This window comes from Peromyscus eremicus, chromosome 12 (genome assembly GCF_949786415.1).
Source record: "Peromyscus eremicus chromosome 12, PerEre_H2_v1, whole genome shotgun sequence".
Classification (NCBI taxonomy): Eukaryota; Metazoa; Chordata; class Mammalia; order Rodentia; family Cricetidae; genus Peromyscus; species Peromyscus eremicus.
Window position 1 is genome coordinate 21709313 of NC_081428.1, and position 21121 is coordinate 21730433.

General features: G+C 38.8%; 1 protein-coding gene across 2 annotated transcripts; it reads right to left on the reverse strand.

Annotated features, from left to right (window-relative positions):
• Positions 1 to 10172: 10172 nt before the first annotated feature.
• Rbm11 (RNA binding motif protein 11) lies at positions 10173 to 18140 on the reverse strand. Of its 2 annotated transcripts, XM_059276999.1 has the most exons (6): positions 17920 to 18033; positions 15766 to 15975; positions 14422 to 14584; positions 12711 to 12783; positions 12099 to 12195; positions 10173 to 10482 (listed from the first exon to the last, which is right to left on the reverse strand). In XM_059276999.1, exons 2-6 carry the CDS (start codon positions 15940 to 15942, stop codon positions 10204 to 10206), a joined length of 789 nt encoding a protein of 262 aa, XP_059132982.1. In that variant the 5' UTR covers positions 15943 to 15975; positions 17920 to 18033; the 3' UTR covers positions 10173 to 10203. The 2 variants fall into 2 exon arrangements, with proteins under 2 accessions (XP_059132982.1, XP_059132983.1); XM_059277000.1 differs by lacking the exon at positions 15766 to 15975 and having other exon boundaries at positions 17920 to 18140.
• Between the last annotated feature and the right edge of the window lie 2981 nt (positions 18141 to 21121).

Sequence of the window (21121 nt, forward strand, 5' to 3'; positions counted from 1 at the left end):
GCTTATTAGCCAGGAAGGGTAGTGCTGGCAAAATTTATCTGATCACCAGAAGATCTCTGTGTGGAAGCCAATAACTTTCTTCTTGAAGGAAGAAAGAAAAGTGCTTCTGTTTTTCTACAATAAAATGATCAGGATGTCATTCCTCGCAGATCAACTTCTAGAATCTAGGTTGTGGTCCATTAAAATGTGACTTCACTTTCTACTTTTAGAGGAGTCAAATATGTCAAAACTCTGTGGCCAGTAAGAAACATTTCCTTAAATCTCGTGATTCTGCTCTCTGTAGTATTGATTGAGGTGATGTATTGACCTTCTGGAGGACAGATTAGTGAAGTCTCAAATAGATTTATTCACATACCTTGTTTTGGAAGGGACTTTCAGAAGTTTGAAGTTCATTTTCACGTAGCTCCTGAGTCTTCATTATAGTACAATCAACAAGAAAGTAACTGGAAATCAAATACAGACTCAAGATTCCAAATACATAAAACACAAATACTAGTCTTTAAAGCATGGGACCAGAGAAGAGCATAATAGGGTATGACTATTCTATTTGCCAAAGCAGTGAAAGAGCTGAGGAAAGTTCACAGGAAGGAGGCATGTTGCATTTTGCATGTGATTTGTTCCCTGAAGGTTCACAAACAGAAGGCTTGGTACCCAGGTGGTAGAGTCTTTGAAGAAGTGGAGCCTAGAGGAAGTTCATGGGGCTGTATCTCTCATGAATAGATCAAGTCTCTTTCAGGAGTGGTCCAACCATTCTGTGACTGGAGGATCAGTTTTTCAGATAATGGCCTTTAGAATAGACAATAGAATTCCTCTGAATCCCTTCTACCCATATCATCTACTAAGATCTCAAATTGTCCTGCGATTGTGATGCTGTCTGTCACAAGGCCCCCACCAGAGTGCCTGAGTGGATCGCATAGCTGAAACTGTGCTCTTAAACCTCTATAACTGTGAGTCAATGGAAAACCTTTTCAATTCACCCAGCTTCACATATTTTGTAAGAGCAGAGAAGGTGGACAGAGATAAGAATTATACTCTAAACTTCAAGAGAGGCATGCCAAAGAGCTACAGCCTTCTTTACAGCCCTACAGTTATTACCTTCCACAACATCAGCACGTTCAGTGTTAAGGTACAGGGAGTCATACTCTAAATCAGGTCCAGACATAGATGAGGCCGTTTGGTTTCTTCACCATGGGGCCTCTATGTCTGAGCGGCTGTGAGCTATTTGTCTACCATCACACAGTAGTGGGACAGGGCTAAGAGCAGCAATAGAAACTCCAGTTCAAAAGTTAAGGGAATGGAAACACAACGGTAACTAGTCACTAGTAATTCTGAAGTCTCAGACTGGGCACAGTCCTGTTAAGTAAAATATTTCTCTTATTCTTATCACTGATTGATATGCTATTGCTTTTTCTATGCTCATCCTTGGCCACATGGAATGGAAAAGTGCATCACCAGGTATCCTCCATATCCTATTTTCCCATCCATATTAGGTGTTAGATGAAGAACTGGACCACAGATTTTCTTCTATATTGTACCATTTAAATCTTATGATCAGCATAAGCCATGTACACATTTTACTATGAAAGTTCCTTAGTTATTTGGGCCTACGTAGTAATTCATGTAAGGCAACATCCATCCAGTTTTCTAAAGCCCCAGGAAACATATTACATTCTTTAAGGTCTCAACAAGGAGATTTTTAGCTGCCAAATATTTGTGATGTATGAGCTGAGTTTATTTTGGTATGTCTCATTTCATATTTATTGATGATAATTTATTTCTATAATAATATTTTACTTATAATAGCTAATAGAATGATTTGTTCAATTCCAGTGTATCCCTAGATCCTTTACATTTTCCATAAATTCCTAAAATTTGACTAGAAATGGAAAATCCTCTTTGCTTCTGTCCTATTCTCCCCCACCAATCTTAACTTAAGTAATTGAAGGCAAAATAAATGTGATAGCATTTTCTGAATTCTGCCTCTAAGTTTCTTTAGTTATGTCTAAGAGCATATGACCAGAGAAGAAGAATAATCATGAATGACAAGAAATAGGCCTTAATTATCCAGTTGACCTTAAACAATCTAAACAAGTAGATCTAAGGGTTGGGGAAGAACTGTTGGCTTGGCTACTGCACCAAGCCAAAAATGTGGCTCAACAGATCAGAGAGAAATGTTGATGAACTGCACACACATCTGATGCCCTACTCAGAATGTCAAAGCCTAATGCAGGTGCTTCCAGCCTTCAAGATATCCTTTCTCATATAGCTTATAGTAACCCAGGATTAGAAAGTAGTGCTTTCAATGGAATGTAGTTCCATCTTGAATAAATGAACATACTGTAAAATATCCATAGTTACAGTCTCTTAGAGGTGACTTAGTTTGAAAATCTCTGATAAACCTGTCTTTTCATTTTCTTTCAAAACTTTCGTTTTTATGATTTCTTACATATTTTAATATATGCATATATTAAGAAATGACTAAACAAAGCCAATTATTATAGCCATTATATCACATACCTGTTTTAATGAGAATTATTTTGGTGCATGTATGGACAATATTTCTAGGGGGAAATCCCAGTGTGGACATTTCCTGGTTTCTGAATGCCACAGTTCCACCGTGACTCAATGGTGACACACCTCTCCAGAACTGTGAGGCGTTTAGGTCATTTTTAACTATGATATGCCAATACTGTTGAAATGAAAACAATGAAAATTAAAAGGAAAAGAAAAGGATGAGGTGGGATCCAAGCATCACATGTAAGGTGGAACATCCAAGTCCCAACTCCAGAGTGCGTGATCCAACCCACAGCACAGCAGAGAACATTCAATTTTCATGGACACTGGGGTTCAGATACATAGAAAGCATCTCTGCCTCTATGCTGAAGTCTCGTCCATTGGAAAATGGTGGGCGGGGAGCATATCTAAGTGTCCAGCAGTGGGCATTTACAACAGTCTGTGTAGACTCAGATGAAAGAACAGAGGAGCGGTGTGTAAGGTCGGTCCTGACTCTGTCTTGAGAACTGGAAAGGAGAAGGAAACCAGTTTGCAAGGATAGATTCTTGTCCTTAAGACCTACTTCAATGCTGCCCCTGGAATTTATTCAAAGGAATAAAGAAAACTGGATTGCAAAGAAAAAAAATAAAGAGCAACTTTGCTTGTTCATTGTCCTTTAATAATACATGCAGATGAATTTTCATAAATATTGATTCTGTTTTATCCTTTTTAATCTTTAACATGTATTTAAAACTAACCTTATTAGCAGAAGTTTAAATAACATTGTTACAAGAGAGAAGCTTTAAAGGAAGTTAGCAAGCCTTCTAATAGTTCTGAAGATTTGTTGGCTCATGTTTTAAAACTTGGAAAACAAATTAAGAATAAAATGGACACTTCAAAGTAATTAGTTTTGAAGGCATTTTTAAAGACTGTGATAATTGGCTACTGAGTTTAAATCCTTCACACCAATACAATAGAGCAAGCATAAACACACATTTCAATCTTAGTAAATTGTGATTGGCTTGTTTTATGAAGTTGCAAAGATGCAATTTTATGAAATTGTCCATTAAATTATGACTAGACTAATTAAAATAATGTAGTATTATTATAAAGCCAGATGTTCAATGCATGAGAATAAAAAGCACCAAAAGCACAAACAAGAGTTTACTTTGTTGTAGATGGGTTATTTTAATCAACAACCTGGAGAATAACCCAGGGCAGATTCTTCAGCTTATATCTCACAATAACATTAATTCTAAGTATTTTGCATATTTATTGTCAAGGTGAAACAAAACACCGGAAGAAAAGCTGGAAAAAGTTATTTCCATTAATAATAAAAAGGCTTACTGAGAATGTCTCACAAGGCAACCAACCACCAATACCGACTGAAATGGCAATGGACACAAATCGCAGTCTCCAAGTCAGAGACAGGCAGACAGGCAAATAAGGGAGGAAAAGTACGTCTGCGACAAGTATAAATGCCAGTGGGCACGACTTGTTCTAAGTGAAAGACTCCTAAAAATATTATCTGCAAAGGTCAGCTTGCGGGTACATAAACACACAGGGGAGGCATTTATAGGTCATTATTTTCATGAAAAATCATCTCAGGTCTACGCTTCTGTTGGCCCCATACCACCTCCAGCTTCTGCCCCCAGAACAGCCAGCCAGACACAAGCTTCCTCCCCCTCTCTTACCACATCAAAAGAGAACTGAGACAATTGCTTTGATCCATTGTTCTCAGGAAGTAATTGGGTCACATATGAACGAATTCCTCAGAGAACCATAGTGTTCTTTTCTGAAAAACAGTGGTGATAAACTCAGTGAACTTTTTCGAAGAACTAAAAGTGTTTTTACTGTTGCTTTTTAAAAGCTTTATTTTTATTTTATTATTTATTTATTTATTTATTTATTTATTTATTTATTTATTTATTTATTTATTGTGTGTGTGTGTGTGTGTGTGTGTGTGTGTGTGTGTGTGTGTGTGTTTAACTGGAGTTCCTTGCATGATTTTTGCTAGGGGATGACTTACTAGACTATAAGCAAATTAGCCATTGGCATTGAACAAAATGATACTTTCTTTCCCAGCAACCATTAATAGTTGTTACTCAGGCAGATGTGTGGCATCATCATCCTATCTATTAGGAAATGATGACAGGCCCATATTGTGCTTATCTTGTGCAGGTAATAACAGTTTCTCCAAGTGAATTAGTGAAATGGCTATATCATATCCAAAAGACAGCTTTCACAGGAACCCATTCCATTACCTTGTGTAAGATGAGTTCTTCCAGAATCACCATCTACCCGTCACAGAACAGAACCCAGGATGAATTCCTTATCATACTGTAGATGGCCTATGGGATAGATTCCATTGGAGAACTTTGAATGAGAGAATACCCTTTTACCCTTCAGAGATGCCTGTTGACACACTGTACATGGTAGTTCATATGTAATAGCCCAAGAAGATGCTGACTGAAAAGTTAAGTGTCTGGTCATGAATTTCTTCTTTTTTTTTTTTTTTTTTTTTTTTTTGGTTTTTCGAGACAGGGTTTCTCTGTGTAGCTTTGCGCCTTTCCGCCTTTCCTAGAACTCACTTGGTAGTCCAGGCTGGCCTCAAACTCACAGAGATCCGCCTGGCTCTGCCTCCCGAGTCCTGGGATTAAAGGCGTGTGCCACCACCGCCCGGCGAATTTCTTCTTTTCTTAAGGGTAGACTTGAGGAGGTCATTTCCCTATAGGATACCAAGCTTACGTTTTGATCTTTAAGGCTAGGCAAAGCCTGTGTGTAGGGAACTGTTCATTCGGCTACATCCTTCCCACCAATGGGTACATGGGTCATTTTCAGAAAGTCATGCTTCTTGTATAACAGCTGTCTTATTTCACCTTTTTACTCTCTTTGGGCATAACTGCTGTGTCAGAGTACCTGAGAGAAATGATTTAAGGTGGGGAGGGACTTATTTTGGCTCAGTTTAGAGGCTTAAAGCATATTGTTGTGGGGAATTCATTCTGGCTGCAGCAGGTAATTTTGTGATTTGGAAGGATTGTGGCAGGATTTGTAGACATTTTGGTGAATTAGGGATCAAGGAGGCTGAGCAATAAATAGGCCTCAGCTGTATTCTTCAAAAAGTTATTCCTGTGACTAACCAGTGTTTGTCATGCTCTGTGACTCCATGTCTGAAAGTTCTACAAAATCCCCAAACAGTTCCACAGTTAGAGACAAAGTGTTCAATCCAATGATGCAGTTTGGGACATGTTACATCTAAACTAAAATATTTCATCCCTACCACCATAGGCTGATGATCATTTCATAATGAAAAAATATATTCAGCCCAATTTAAGAGTGCTCATATTCTCAACAGCCCCAGTGCTGCTCAGAAGTTTAAAACACAGTCAATCTTCTGAGATTCAAGGTAGAGTCTTAGCTGTGAGCTTCTGTAAAATCAAAACTACAAAAAAAAGCAGCAGCAACAACAACAAAAACTGATTTAGTAAGTACAAATAACAGAAAAACAAAATAAACCACATAGAATGGGATGAGTAACGGCAGAAAGGGTTAGACATTTAAATATACTTAGGAGATGGGTTGACAGAGACTTGCACAGACATGAAACTTGAGTCACCTCCCCATGGTTGGGTGGACAGAGTGGGCAGCATGGGAACAGTTCAGATGTTATAGAGAAGCTGATGATCATTCAGAATACCTCATTATTTGTGAGAGGTTTGACAATTTCCTCTCCTCGTCTCAGGATTCATTTTTTGGAGGACTAGAGCCTCCCGTGGATTCCTATTGTTTTGTTCTGTTTACCTCTGCCATGTTGTAACTATCCTGAATCCCCCACACCCCTGCATCCCATCTCCAGCTTTCCATCCTTGTCTGAAGACCATAGTTTCTTGAATGAGGTAAGGGTCATACATTTTCAGCGATGTAGCTTTGGTATCAATTTAGTGTTGGGAGGACATTTTTATTCATTGATGACTGAGTCTCTTAATGATGACAATTCTTAGCAGAAAACAGGGAATCTTGAACAAGGTCACAGGGAAGAGTAGTGAGGAGCTGGAGAGACACGTCAGTTCACAAAATGTCTGCTGTGTGAACATGTGGTCCTGAGTTGTGATCAATAGCACCCATGTACAAAGCTGGGAATGGCGGCAAGTCTTCAGAATCCTAGTCTTGTGAGGCAAAGTTGGGGGATCTTGGAGGTTTCCTGGCAAGCTAATCTTGCCAAATAGGTGAGCTCCAAGATCAATGAGATACTCTATGTCTCAGTAATTTGTAAAGCAACTGAGGAAAATATATGATGTTGATCCAGGGCCTTGATATGCATGCACATGCACCACACACATACACACACACACACACACACACAAACACACACACAAACACACACACACACACACAAACACACACATGTCACACATATGTGTGTCCAAGTGCAAATACAAATACACACTACACAAAATGGAAGTGAGAACTTTCTATAGTCATTTCCAGGGTTCTGGGTGGCAAACAGTACAACAAACAATGTAATTTATGTAATTCTTCTGACTGCAAGCCAAGGTTAGAATACAGTTAAAACACTGCCACCCTATTGTATATTGCTGTGGTAACTGTTGTTTCCTATTATACAGAAGTAAAACCCCAAACATTATAACCCTAATAAGTAAGTGGATGAGACCCATCAATATTGTTCAAATAAAGAGTATTTTATTAAGCTTCCTAAGTAAGGGTGGGGGAATTGGAGGGAAGAGACATGATAACATTTAATTGTGTATGTGTCAAAATGTCAAAAACAAAGAAAATCACTTAAATAGATGTTCTTTGAGCTATCTGTAGTAAAATATAATTTCTGAAATAGTTTGGTTTTGAGGAATCACGTTGACTAAAATAAAGCCCAGGTTATCAATTGTCTTTTTAAATAAGTAATAACTGATGCTTTGCTCACATGTGTAGAAGCAGAGGTCGACTGTGGACAATGGAAAGCCCTAGGCAGCTGCAATCGACTGAAAGTGGCTTTCTGCCAGCCTTGGGACTTGACTGCACAGCAGTCCTCCAGCTTTTTTCCTCCCAGGGACCAGCAGGAATGGAAAGCACACAACCAAACTACCAGAGTAGCAGCTATTTAAACCACAGCTCACCGAACCTCACAGTCCACCGTGAGGAGTTTGCTTCAACTTTCCATATTTAAACAGACACAAAACCGAGAGAACTGTGTCACCTCTACTATATTTTCAGTGTGTTCACATGAAACTATAAGAGTCTAATTTTCATATGGACGTGTGTTTGGCATCAGAAATATTTCAGTGTAATGGGAGCATGACAAGGGACTGAAGTCAGGCACCGAAGCAAGATCGCTGTGGAAAATTTTGAAGAACTGATCAGTATGAGAACACTAGCCAAAACTGAGCAAGAGGAAATATCTGGGGAGAATTTAGACTAGAAAGGAAAGTATAAAGTTTGTTTTGCTAATGAGACAACCTAGTGAATATGTGTACTAGACAAGAAAGAAAATCTAGGTACAATATCGGAAATATTGTCAAGAGAGAAATCTTTAACCATGCATTAAGAAGCCGAGGATGTATTTGCTTATTAATATTTTTAACCTGAACAGTGCTGAACAATGTGTAACAATTTTCAGTATTTTTAAGCCATATACAATAATAAAAATAAATTGAAACAGCATTTTGTAATGTTTCAAAATTATTGCATATAAGTGCATTTAATGGTGAAAATTTGTAGCTGTCTTTTGCCTACACAGCTAACCCATAGTACAATGTATTTCTTCTGCAGATTTGAGTGTGTGTTCGCCATTAATTTCTAGTGACACTTTTCTCAGCTATGCTACCACTTGGTATATTAAAAATTAATTAAATAAATTATTGAACTGAGGATGTGTAAAGTGTCTAGTTTCATTTTTAGGTTATTAATTTCTTCTTGTATTTGAAGTAGATTATGAGACTGGAGGACAAAAATTGGGAAAGGAATCCCTGTGAAACAAATTCTACTAGCAGTTCTTCGTCTAAATACATAGCATTTGGAAAATCAACAACTTAAAATTTTGGAGTTGTAGTAAATATTAGCACTTTAAGGCATGTTTTATAATCTTTAACAAAGAAAGACACCACAGTGAAAGTGACTTTGCTAGCATTCTGTTTAGCTGAATGGCTGACTAGCTGAGAATTGATGCTGAGTTAATTTTCTGTCTCTGATGGAAGAGTTAAAGAACATTTCCCAGTTGGAACTTGATAGATCATGCACTGCTTCAACCTGACTTTCTTACACATGTCAATCATAGTTGCTAAGAAGCATTCTTATACATAGCTCTGCTACTGTGCCAATCACATTTGGCCTAATTTATGTCCACAGTAAATTACACATGTAGAGGAAAATTGAAGACAATGAGTTTAAAGATGTTACTATCTAATTATGAAAGAATAAATTTTACCTTGGCCATGATTCCAAATTGCCAAAATATGGGTTTAAAAGACAAATAATGCTTTCACATTTAAATATTCAAGAATATAAAAACAAGTTAAAGTTCCATGCAGCTGAATTTAGCTTTTCAAATTGATCAGAAGGAAATAGGCTTGTATTTGTTATAACCGCCACTATCTTGTAAACTTATTATTATCAAGAGTGATAAATTCAGTTATTTGTCTGGTGAAATACGTTTTTATTCTTTTAAATAAATAATACTTATGAAAAAGTAAACAACATGCAAAAGTAATATCCATGTGTGGTTCTTCTTATTGAACTGAGTAGATAAATCCAAGTGAGTTTGCCCAGTTCTTTCAATTAGCTTTAATAAATACATGATTCTCATAATTTTGATTAATGCTGAATAAAATTGACATACACTATTCATTTTACATGTAGTCCATTTATCTCCTAAAATAAGTGAATTAAAAATATAGACCTGGAAGTAGGCACTAAATAGATGATGATACAACATCGTTCTATACACATGCTCATCATGGCAATTCACACATTTGCTATATATTTCCATCCTTGCTGGCAGAAGTGGACAGTGGATGCTGACATCATCGGCTGATTTTTTTTTTTTCACTACAAACCATAAATGAGATGTAAATAATTAGGTCAAATACAATCATGAAAAGAGGGAATATCATGTGACCTTCCCTTTAAGCATACCACAGTTGTCTTTCCTCTGGTATTACAGTCATGGTCATGTGAAATCAACCCTGCTAGAGATGCTCAGAGATATCACATTTAGGCATAAAAACAAAGTGTCAGTTACAAAGGGAACTGCAGCCTCCTCACTACGTATCCCTTAGACCATGTTGTTTTTAAATATTCCCATTAGCTCTCCCAGCGACCTACATCTGAGGCCAGCCCACTTGTGGTTGGAAGCCTTAGGCGAGACTCTAGGGAGAGCATCCTGGTTAACCCTCAAGGGTTCAGAGAGCGGCTTTAGAACCTGGTCAAATTTCATCCTCAGCTCTAAAAATAAGATGATGTAAAGTATATGCTTCTTGACAATGGGCCAAAAATAACCTTGCAAATACAAAAGTAGTACATTATAATATTGTTTAAAGGCTTTTTATCATTTAGGGCAAAAACTGAACAGCAAATCACAGAGTCATATTTTCATATGTGTTTAAAAAAAGACAAGATGGCCAAGAAATGGGTCATTTGGTATAACAGATTTTTTTTTTTTTTTGAGAGAGAGAGAGTTGAGCGCAGTGCAGATATATTTCACTGGTATTTCTTCTTCCTTTTGCATTTCTGGTGTTTCTGGCTCCCTTCATTCCCTCTCTTGTCTTCTGAGCTACTGTCGGTGTCGCTGGCTTGCCTTTCCCTCTTTCTTTTGTTCCTCTGATAAAGGTCAGGGTCGCTTGGTTGCTGGTGAGTCCACTCGTAGGAGCTGGGTCCAGCCTCGAGGTTTAAGGAGCGCGATCCAGAGGCACTGTTGGGAAGGGATGCTGTCATGTCGTAGAAAGGAGGCTGCAACATTGGACTGTGGGTGGGCCAGTGCTGTGAAGAGAAGACAGGCATGAACACACACTCAAAATGCAGAGAGAAAGGTAACAACTCCCAGGCCCTTGCAGACAGCAGTCGTGGGCCGAGCTGGACCTGGGTACAGTGGCTGTATTGTACAGGGGTTGTGGGCATTGCTTCATCTGGGTAACAGGAAGCAGAAAGATTAAAGGTGCCACATAGTTGACTGCCACATTGATTAGCAGTATCCAGAAGAAATAGTATGCAAAAATACATAGGTAGTCTGTAAACACAATATAAAAGGAAAAAATAAATAGATAAAACAGTATATTTATTTATCCCATACATATTCAGACTATTGTCATTTAACACCTTTACTAGTTAAGGAGATTTTTTTTTCAGAGCTGGAATATTGTGCTATGCAGGCATTCTACCACCGAGGTACATCCCCAGGGAGATAGTTTGTTTTTATTTTCAGGGGGGAGCCTTCTCAAATATTCACAGTTTATCGTACTTGGAAGCTAAACCATCATTGAAGTTATTTGATTTGATGTAGACTTACATAAAATTTCTAACAGAAAAATTTAGAACTACCATGTTCCATTTTCTTAAAATATACATAGAAACTTCCCAATATGTGGTACACATACTGATTTGAAATTTTATAAAAAATTAAAAGCGGCTTAGGTGCAAGTGAACCTGAAAGTTCCCATGTTGTAAAGAGACATAATTGTCACTTTTTTAGGTCAAGAAATGCTTCTTGTGTTTTAACAAATTAGCCGAAATTTCTGACTATTCTAACCAGAGGATAGGATTACTGTGAGACAATCTTCCCATGCAAGCTCAGCTGGACCAAAAGAGAAAAGATCCTGGGAGACTGTAGAGTCAGGTGAGACTTCCTTGCTGATATGTATCTAGCCATCATTTAGGAAAGTTTTCTCCAGAAGTGAAAGCATCATTTTCCAGGAAATTCCCTGACTGCTTATGAATTGGAAGTGGATGTTTTAAAAAAAACCTTAAAGCTTATATATATATATATATAAGTGTTATATATATATATGTGTTAGGTATTCATAACAGCTTCTGAATAAAAACAAACAGACAGAAACAAAACAACAAAAGTTAGTCTCATACCTGTCACTAATAAACCTATGGTTTGCAGAGTAATATCCTGGAATTTACATTATTTTACTTATAAAACAAAGTGCTGTGAGGAAAATATTCTAAAATCAAAAACCACGATTAAGATTTCTAGGCTACAGCCAAACTATGGAGACCTTTAAACGGCAGTTCCTTCTAGTAACTGAGAACTTTCAAGTGGCTTTTTAGACAAAAATACTTAAATGTGATTGAAGGCCACACATACGGACATTACACACTGGGAGAAAATCTCCTTTCCTAAGAACATCTTGGGCAATGGTCACTCTCTGGGGAAGTGGGATTCAAGGGTTACTTGGTTACTGCTGTCTGTCATTGCTATCAACTGCCTGTTACAGCTGAGCACTGGGGTCTTCCGCTCAGGATTTCTCATGACCGTGTCTGAGCATGCGCTGGGCCATAGTCTGCACTGATGCCAGGTCCAGATTTCAACACCAAATATTAAGGATGGGGTTTGTAAACTGTACACTGAAACAAATGCATTTCACACGTACCGTTTTCTGAAAGAAAAAATATTCTTGAGGTAAAGCAGCATTCGCAATTGGGAAAAAGTGCATGGGGAACGAGGATCTGCCCAGCATTTCATCATTCCTTTGGAAAGAAGAGAAACAAGGGCATCTTAAATTTCCAAGGTACAAAGGCCATTTTTTCATGAAAAAAAAATTGACATCCTTATGTAAATAGAAGAGAAGAGTTCTCTGGTAGCCTTTAAGAATAAATGCTTGGAACATACACAAATAATGTATTATTTCACTGATGATGTAATGACACGGTATTACATTAATTACTTAGTTATAAAGTATTGAATCTACAATATTTAGAATCACATTTGGCTTTCTATAAGGAACACCTTAGATTATGTTATATTTGATAAAAGGAAACACTCAGATATGAACATAACAAAGCAAATGCCTTGCACTCACTAAAAAAAGATCAGTCTTCTATAGCTAGAAAAGCAATGTGGAATTTCTATTACTTTAGTTTTTCTATTTTTACAATTTAACTAAAATGTTATGTGCCTAGACTGCTGTTTTAATATACTTGTTGATGTCTGACAAATTAAGAGAATAAAGCCCATATTTATTCAAAAACATGCATTTGATTACCTGAAGCTGTGTGAGTGTATCTTAACGCAGCTCTCAAAACTTTGGCTAGCTGGTTCAGAAGAGCGAGAACTACCTTTAATGAGACAGAATTAAAGAAAATAAAATAGAGAAGAAACATTATTTCATGACACAATTATTTGGAGTTTGAACATTCTAGCATTAGGTCAAAAAGTCATCCAAAACCCCAAATCTGGTGGTTCTGAATGATGGCTCAACATTTGAGAGACTGAGGCAGGAGGATCCAGAGTTTCAGGTTAGCTTGAGATGTATATAGTGAGACTCTGTTATATAAAAACCAAACAAAACCAAATATAAAACCCTACCTTTTTAGCATTCAAAATTCTGTCCTAGTTAAGACATATGCACATAAAACTTATATCTAGATTCACATTTACAGATTTTCTACAGGATTATAAATGACTGGGTAAAAATTGAACTGTGTCCAAAAGCCATGGACAGATATGAAGATTATTACACAGGTATGGGACTATGTGAGATATACAATGTTGTTTTATTGCACATTACTATAAATTAAAAGTGGTACACTATCACTGACACTTGCTTCCAGAGTACAAAATATGAGTTCCCTAAACATGGACAAAAGCCAACTCAACTTTACACAAAATGCATCGGAACATAACACACCCAAGATTATTCTACCAATTGGTAAAGAGGTGGGGGGGGCAAAGAAAAAGGCAGAGACAACTTTCCTTTTGCAAGAAGACATGGTTTTTGTTACTGTTGACTTTAGTAGATCAATAATAATAATAATACATCAATGAGCCAGCACCATCCTGGGTAGGCCCCAGAGTTACATAGATATCCTCTATCAGTCCTTTCTCAGACTGCAAAATTCTCTGTACTTCTTGTTCATAGATGACTAGTTCATGATGTGTACAACAGATGTCTTTTAAGTTTTAAATTCAGGCCCTAGAAATGTTCATGGAATAGTTTCCCAAGAAAGACTAATTGGGAAGGACTTTCTTCAAGATAATAGGTACTTGAGCAGTGTCAAAAAGGTAAAACTGTCTCGCTATATAAAATTTAGTTATTTGTTTTTAATTCATGTAGATTTTCAAGTTGCTAGCAACCTTTATAGGTACTTCTTGCTTGGTTCTGAAATAGAATTTTAAAAGTTTTCATACAGAAGAGAAAAGTTTGGTTTGGTAATTTGGTAATGTGTAATTAATTACACATTAAACATTAGATATGTACCCACCTCCAAAAGAAAAAACAACAGTGATGACAGAGACACTTTTTATTGTCCTATATTATATAGAAAACAAAATGATTAAGCCCTTGAGAATAGTACCAACAAGAAAGCACATTTTGAAGACTGATGGGTGACAGAACTTACCAGATACTGCAAAAAATTAATAGTGATGATAGAGATAATTTTTATTGTCCTACACCAGAGGTTCTCAACCTGTGGGTCAAAACCCCCTTGGGAGGTCACATATAAGATATCCTGCATATCAGATATTTACAATACAATTCATAACAGTAGCAAAACTACAGTTATGAAGTAGTAATGAAATAATTTTATGCTGGGGGGGGGTCACCACAACATGAGGAGATGTATTCAAGGGTCGCAGCATTTGGAAGGTTGAGACCCACTACCCTATATATTATATAGGAAACAAAACGCTTAAGCCCTGGAGCACAGCAGTAATAAAGCACACGTTGAAGACTGATCAGGGACAGAACTTACCAAATCGATATTGCACATTAATTGGTCTTCCATACAAACGAATCCCATTCAGCAAAGCTATGGCATAAGACACAGATTCAGGATGCTTGAAGCAGACAAAACCAAAGGACTTTGGCTTTCCATCTCTATCTTTGCAAAGAGTCACTTTAGTTAGCGGCCCGGCCTGTAAGAAACTAAAATTATTTTCTCATAAATCCAAAGATTTTGTTTTTACACTAAGGTAAATTAAATAAATTCAAGTTTGACTACAAAGAACAGTCATAAATAGCTCCACATATAATGCATCTTCCCAATAAACAACACAGCTACTTACTTACGCAAACTTTCTAGCTCATCAAAACATTTATGGAAAAGGAACTTTCAAGGTATAGTTCAAATATTACAAAGAAAGAAAGACTATCTTTATTTTTGGCTTTACAAATCAACTTAGAGAATATTTGAAACTCAGATTAAGATAGTACTACCTCTCTGCACATATTAGCCATATTTAACTGACAAGTAAATTGTAATGAGAAAAATCATGTTGGTTGAATTGGTTGCTGTCAAAAAGTACGGCGACATGACAAGATGGACTCATTTTTCCTGCTCAGGAACTGCAAAAGGTCTAGGGTGTTGGCTTAGTAGGGAAAAGTGCCTCCACTTCAGTGTGAGGACTTGAGTTTGAGTCAGCAGAATGCAAATGCAAAAGCTAGAGGACAAGCCAGCCTGGGGTATACAACAGAAAACATGTCTCAAACAAAGGGGAAACTCAAGGACCAACTTAAGTGTTCTCTGCCCTCCTTATTCACTGACATATATGCTTGTACACACACACACACACACACACACACACACGTGTATGCTCATATGTACACATACCTGCATATACTACAGTTTCTAGGAGAAACTAAATCTATTATGCATTTTGATTCAGTAACACTGCTTCATAAATATGCCCAAAGGAAATCTATCTGATTATGTTTAAGATCTGGTAGACTAGGTAAGCTATTCATAAGAGTGAACAATTTAAAAAGTGGCAACTAGAAATATTATTCCATGGTGACTTCTTAAAACAACATAAAGTACCACAAATGTTAAGTTTCAGAATGTGCAGCTACAAAAACTGTAGTGCATAATACAAAGCAAGGAAACAAAGCTAAATATTAGTGAACAGTGTTAATCACACCTGAGGAAAAAAAATACATCAATTAATTACCTCCATCATTGGAGGATATGTTCACAAGACCGGATCGGACTTAAGCTGCATACTTTAATAATTATTTTTCTCTGCAGAGTTGGGTAAATATACACATAGTTGCCTTTCATCCATAAGAAGGTACTGCCATGCTTTCAACAGTGCTATACCTTGGATTTCAGTCTTTCTTCTCTGAATGCTTTGCCCAGGGATTGGCTCATGCTCCCTTTCTCTGAACAGGAGGAAGTTAGGGAACGCTTTCCCCATGGCTGCCTCTCTATGAAGACAGCTTCCTGAGATGCTGTGTCATGGAACTTCACTCTCAACACATTTGAAAGTGCAATCATTGTCTTTCTCCTACTCTAAATCCCCAATATTTCCTGGTAAAAAGGACAAAAATATATTTGAATTTAAAAAGGGATATTGAGAAATTTGAAATAGATTATAAAAAATTCATATAGTAATAAAGGAATTATTCTGTGTTCTAGTTTTTATTTTCCTCTACTAACATTACAGTATGCTGTGGCATACAAAGACAAGATTTACTTATAAACCTAAGGCCAAACTCCTTATTTCCTGAGTGCTGGCAGCTGAGCCTAGAAACTTGTGAATGCCAGGCAAATGCTAATCACTGACCCACACTCCCAGTTCCTCTATAATATTTGTAAAGGTAAAATTCAACTGGCTTTTCTGAAACCAATAATTACATAACTTTCTTTTAAAGTCAGAAGGAGACATTTTCAGGGCAGCTGAAATGGGGTTTTGCTCCTTGCTCCTATTTCTGATGTTACATCTTTCAAATGATCCTTTACATTAGCAGACTCTCCATGGGCAAAGTGAAAACAGGTTTACTGCTCGACCCATTAAACAGGATCTAAATTTTAATCAAGGGGGAAAAGGAAGTCATAAAAGAAGTAAGGAGCTCCTATATATTGCCTTTCCTATGCACACATCTGCTGCGGACCTAGTTCTTCCTGAGGAGATAGCTCAGGTGTCAGGATTTGCAATCCCACAAACCATCTCTCCTCACCATCTCCCTTGGAGGCTCAAGAGGAAAGCTTTCTGGGGAGCTAAACTTACTCCTTTTCCCAACAGTGATTTTCAAACCCTACTGGGTCTTAAAATAACTATGTTTTTAGAGGGAAAATTTTAAAATGGTAATGGATAAAGATAAAAGTCTTAAATATATAATTTTAAATAATAAAAATGTTAATGTTTAAAAGGGGAGCTCTCTATGGGTAGCAAAGGCATGCTTTACTAGAGTTTAGAGACAAAGTAAGTACTTTAAATATGATTTAAAACAACAACAACAAAAATCCTTCCATGGCTAGTATCCAAACTTCATTCTCCAAATGCATCTCTGTTATTGTGTCCCTGAGAATTTTCCCTTATTTTGGAAGTTCAAGTCACTCTTGATTTCTTTTTATTATTCTATTAGTAATAATATTTATTATTAGTATTATTACCAATAACGATAGTCCTATTTAGTAGCAGTCAACAGCACTGGCTGTAGCTGTTTTATTGAGCTAAGTTTATTTCTGGCAATCATATTACATTTCAGACACTATTACTCCCATTTGACATTATAGGGCACCACATACGGAGACTCAAATATTGACTGAATCCCCCCCCCCCCCCAGTCACACGACCTCAGCGCTCTTACTGTCAACAGCTTTTGCATACTATTTACCTGTCTGTTTTGCAGATTGGCATAAATCATGGGAAACAGTTTGGATTTCCCCCGTTAAAGCCTCTTGTCGGCACTTGAGTTTGCTCCATCATTCTGAGTCATTAGCCAACTAGATGAGGGGCTGAAGACGCCCCTCTCTGGCAAGTGTGTTTACCAATTCTCCTAAAGCTCCCTAAGGAGCATGACCAGGGAACCCAGCAGTTAGTCACGGAGAATTGATTGCCTAGCCTTTCAGTAATCACTTGTATGATTCTAGAATAAACCGCTCTCCCCATCAAAAGGCTTGGGAGAAAGGGTAATGGCCAGGGACGGGTACCATTTTTTTTTCAGGTTGGACATAAGGGTGCTTACTATCCGATGAGGACCGTGACGGGGTTGTATTGTGTTCCCGCAGCACATCCAGGGCCCGCAGAGGCTCGGGGAGCCCTCACCAGGGGGCTGGTAGGCTGGAGGGCAGGGCTGGGAGGTCGTTGCCCACCCGGGGGCTGCAGAGGAGGGGGGACAGAGAAGCCACTCATCCCCGGACCGACCGAGCACTTGTGCGTGCCCAAGCGAAGGAAGGGAGACCCGAGCTCGGGTGGGGCGGGGTCCCGGGGCTCCACAGCCGCCGCCCGGCCTTCCCCGCGGACGGTACCTGAAGGAACAGCTCGTAAAGAATCTCTTCCCGTACTCGGGCCTCTAAATTGCCCACAAACACGGTCCTGTCAGCCTCCTCCTGAGCCGGGAACATCCCTGCGGTCCCCGCAGCCAGGGAGAGGGGAGGGAGGGGGCGGGGGCGGGGATGGAGGCGATGCCGAGGCCCCGCCCCCTCGCTCCGCTTTCCTGCGCGGCCCCGAGAGGGCAGCGGAGCCGCCGGAGCCGGGCGCGCGCCGGGGGGGGCGGGGCGGGGCGGCCACGCCCCCCCGCGGGAACCGCCCACCACCCCGCCAGCTCCGCCCCCATCTGGCTGGAGACCCCGCGACTGGCCTGAGGGCTTCACCTGCGTACTGGGCACACAGTGCCTCTGGTCTCTTCCTGAACGAGATTAAAGATTAATTTTAGGTCCTTTCAAGCTGTATTTGCAATCACATGACTAGAAAGGGGATTTAGGATGGACTAACTTCACTATAGATATGCTTAGAGTAATGTGAAAAGTTAATTTGCCTCTAAAGAGTAAATGGGTAGATCATTAACATGGTGGTAAATTTGTTATTGTTAAAGTACAATCTAAAGAAACATCTCCCTGCATAGATATTGATAGCAGAGAGAGCTAAACTGAACATTTATTTGTCCTTTAAGCGATCCCAAGACAGGTCTTTGAAAATATTCTGTGGGCTCTAAAAGGCTACTGAACTCAAGAAAACACCGTGTATCAATGAATCATTGGAAAATGACTACCGAGGACCCTAAAATCGTCCTGGGAAGATCATTCAGTAATTAGATCACGACTTGGTCTTTAGTTGGTAGAGAGATGGGAATTTATGAGACCCGCTTCTGCTTGGTTGATTGATCAGAATACTCTTTTCTAAAGAAAAGGAAATAGTTGAGAAACTTACAGAAATGCTCAACATCCTTAGCCATGAGGGACATGCACATTAAAACTACTTTGAGATTTCATCTTAACACAGACAAAAGGGCCAAGATCAATCAGACAAATGACAGAACATGCTGGCAAAGATGTGGGTAAGGGGGAACACTTACCCGCTGCTTGTGGGAGTCCAAACTGTCTCAGCCACTATGGAAATCAGTGTGGCAGTTTCTTAGGAAGATCTGCCTCAAGATCCAGCTATACTTCTAGGAATATACCCAAAGTACCTTAAACTACGACATCATCCATGTTCATTGCTGCTCTATTCATAATGGATAGAAATTGGAAATAGTCTAGGTGTCCACCAATTGATGAATAGATAGTGAAAATGTGGCACATTTATAAAACGGAATATTATTCTGCTGCTAGATGTGAAATTAGGAAGTTTCCAGCTAAATAGATGGAACTAGAATCAACCACCCTGAGTGAGGTAACACACACACACACACACACACACACACACACACACACACACACAAATAAAAAAACAACAAAAAACCCCAAGGAGACACACACACAGGCACACACAAAAACAAATGTTTCCTATTGTGTGTTTTCTCTCATGTGTGGGTGTTAGTTTTCAAGCTATCAATATGTATGCTACAATTTGAATAATCACAGAGACATATACTTAGTATGGAGCCAGAAGGAAGAGAGAATATTCCAAGGAAAGAAAAATAGAATATGGTGTTAACACGAGAGATAAAGGAGAAACCAGAATAGGAGTGCTAAATGGGGAAGGGGAAAGAGCAGAGTGAAGAGGAAGTAGGGGAATGCTGAAAGCATTTGAAAAACCCATGGGAACCTACTACTGTAGAACCTTCCAAAATATATACATACATATATGAAAGAAATTTATATAGAGTCACTAATTAATAGGAGAGATAATACTCCAACTAGACATCTTCTGCCACCAAGTAAAACTCCCAGGTCCAGGGATGGGTTACAGCTTGTTGAGTCATTGGCCACAGGGATCTATCTCTACCTGTTATCCCAAATAGCATTTGCCAAGGCTATTGGTTGTTCTTCACAGCTTGATGGTTAGATCCTATTGCTGAAGACAATATTTACCTCATCAAACACACAGAAGTTGAGCTGGTTTCCCTGCTGGAAGCTTCACCCTTTCAGAATAGCATTCATGGTGCTGGAACTTACTCTGTAGAGTAAGGAAAAAGGTAATCATCAATATTACCCAACTATAAACCCTGAGACCTATAACAGTGAACTGTCCATGAAATATACTGGTACAAGAGTGGCACAAGCTGGGTGGTGGTGGCGCACGCCTTTAATCCCAGCACTCGGGAGGCAGAGGCAGGCGGATCTTTGTGAGTTCGAGACCAGCCTGGTCTATAGAGCGAGATCCAGGAAATGTGTAAAGCTATACAGAGAAACCCTGTCTCAAAAAACCAAAACCAAAACAAAACAAAACAAAAAAAGAGTGGCACAAATGTCATGGGATCAACCAACCACTTTTTGATTGGATTTAAGGTCCACCCAATGAGACGGGACTCATTCCTGACATGACTAAAGTGGCCAAGAACCCGATTGGATAGCTTATGGACCTACTTTTATTTTGCAACTCTCTGACTCTGAATGACATACTGTTATTACCCATAGATCAGCGCCTCACTCAGTCTTCACCAGAGAAACTTTTTCTTCCAGTAGATGGGAATTAACACAGAGACCCACAACTGGGCCATGTGCAGAGAGTTAAGTGACTTGACAGCAGTCAGTCCTAAAGTGGATGTCTTCAAAAATCCCTCCTGTTGAGGCTCAGAGATCGTTGAGGGAGAAAGAATTGTAAGAGCCAAAGATGGCGGATGGCTCCAAGCCAACAGCAGCGTCTGTATACCACAGGAGTGACAAGCAGGAAAATCACAGAGACTGTAGCAGCATGCAAAGGACCTACGCAGGTCTGAGCTAGATGGGATCCCAGCACTGAGAGGGGGAAGTTGACATGGCCCTCCACCTAACCAGGAAGCAATTTGTGATTAATACCTGCTAGCAAAGGGAAATTCAGTTTTCTCCAATGTAGTTGTCATTGGCATATCAGCCACACTCCAGGGCAGGCCCCATGACCAAGGGTAATTGTCCAACACAAAACAAACTCCCTTTTTGTGGGCTTTTTTGCTGTTGTTGTTTTGGCATTTTTTGTCATACTTGTTTTTTTTTAATTTATTTTTTAGTTTTTGTTGATATTCATGTATGCATACATACATACGTACACACACACACAAATATGGAGAGAGAGAGAGAGAGAGAGAGAGAG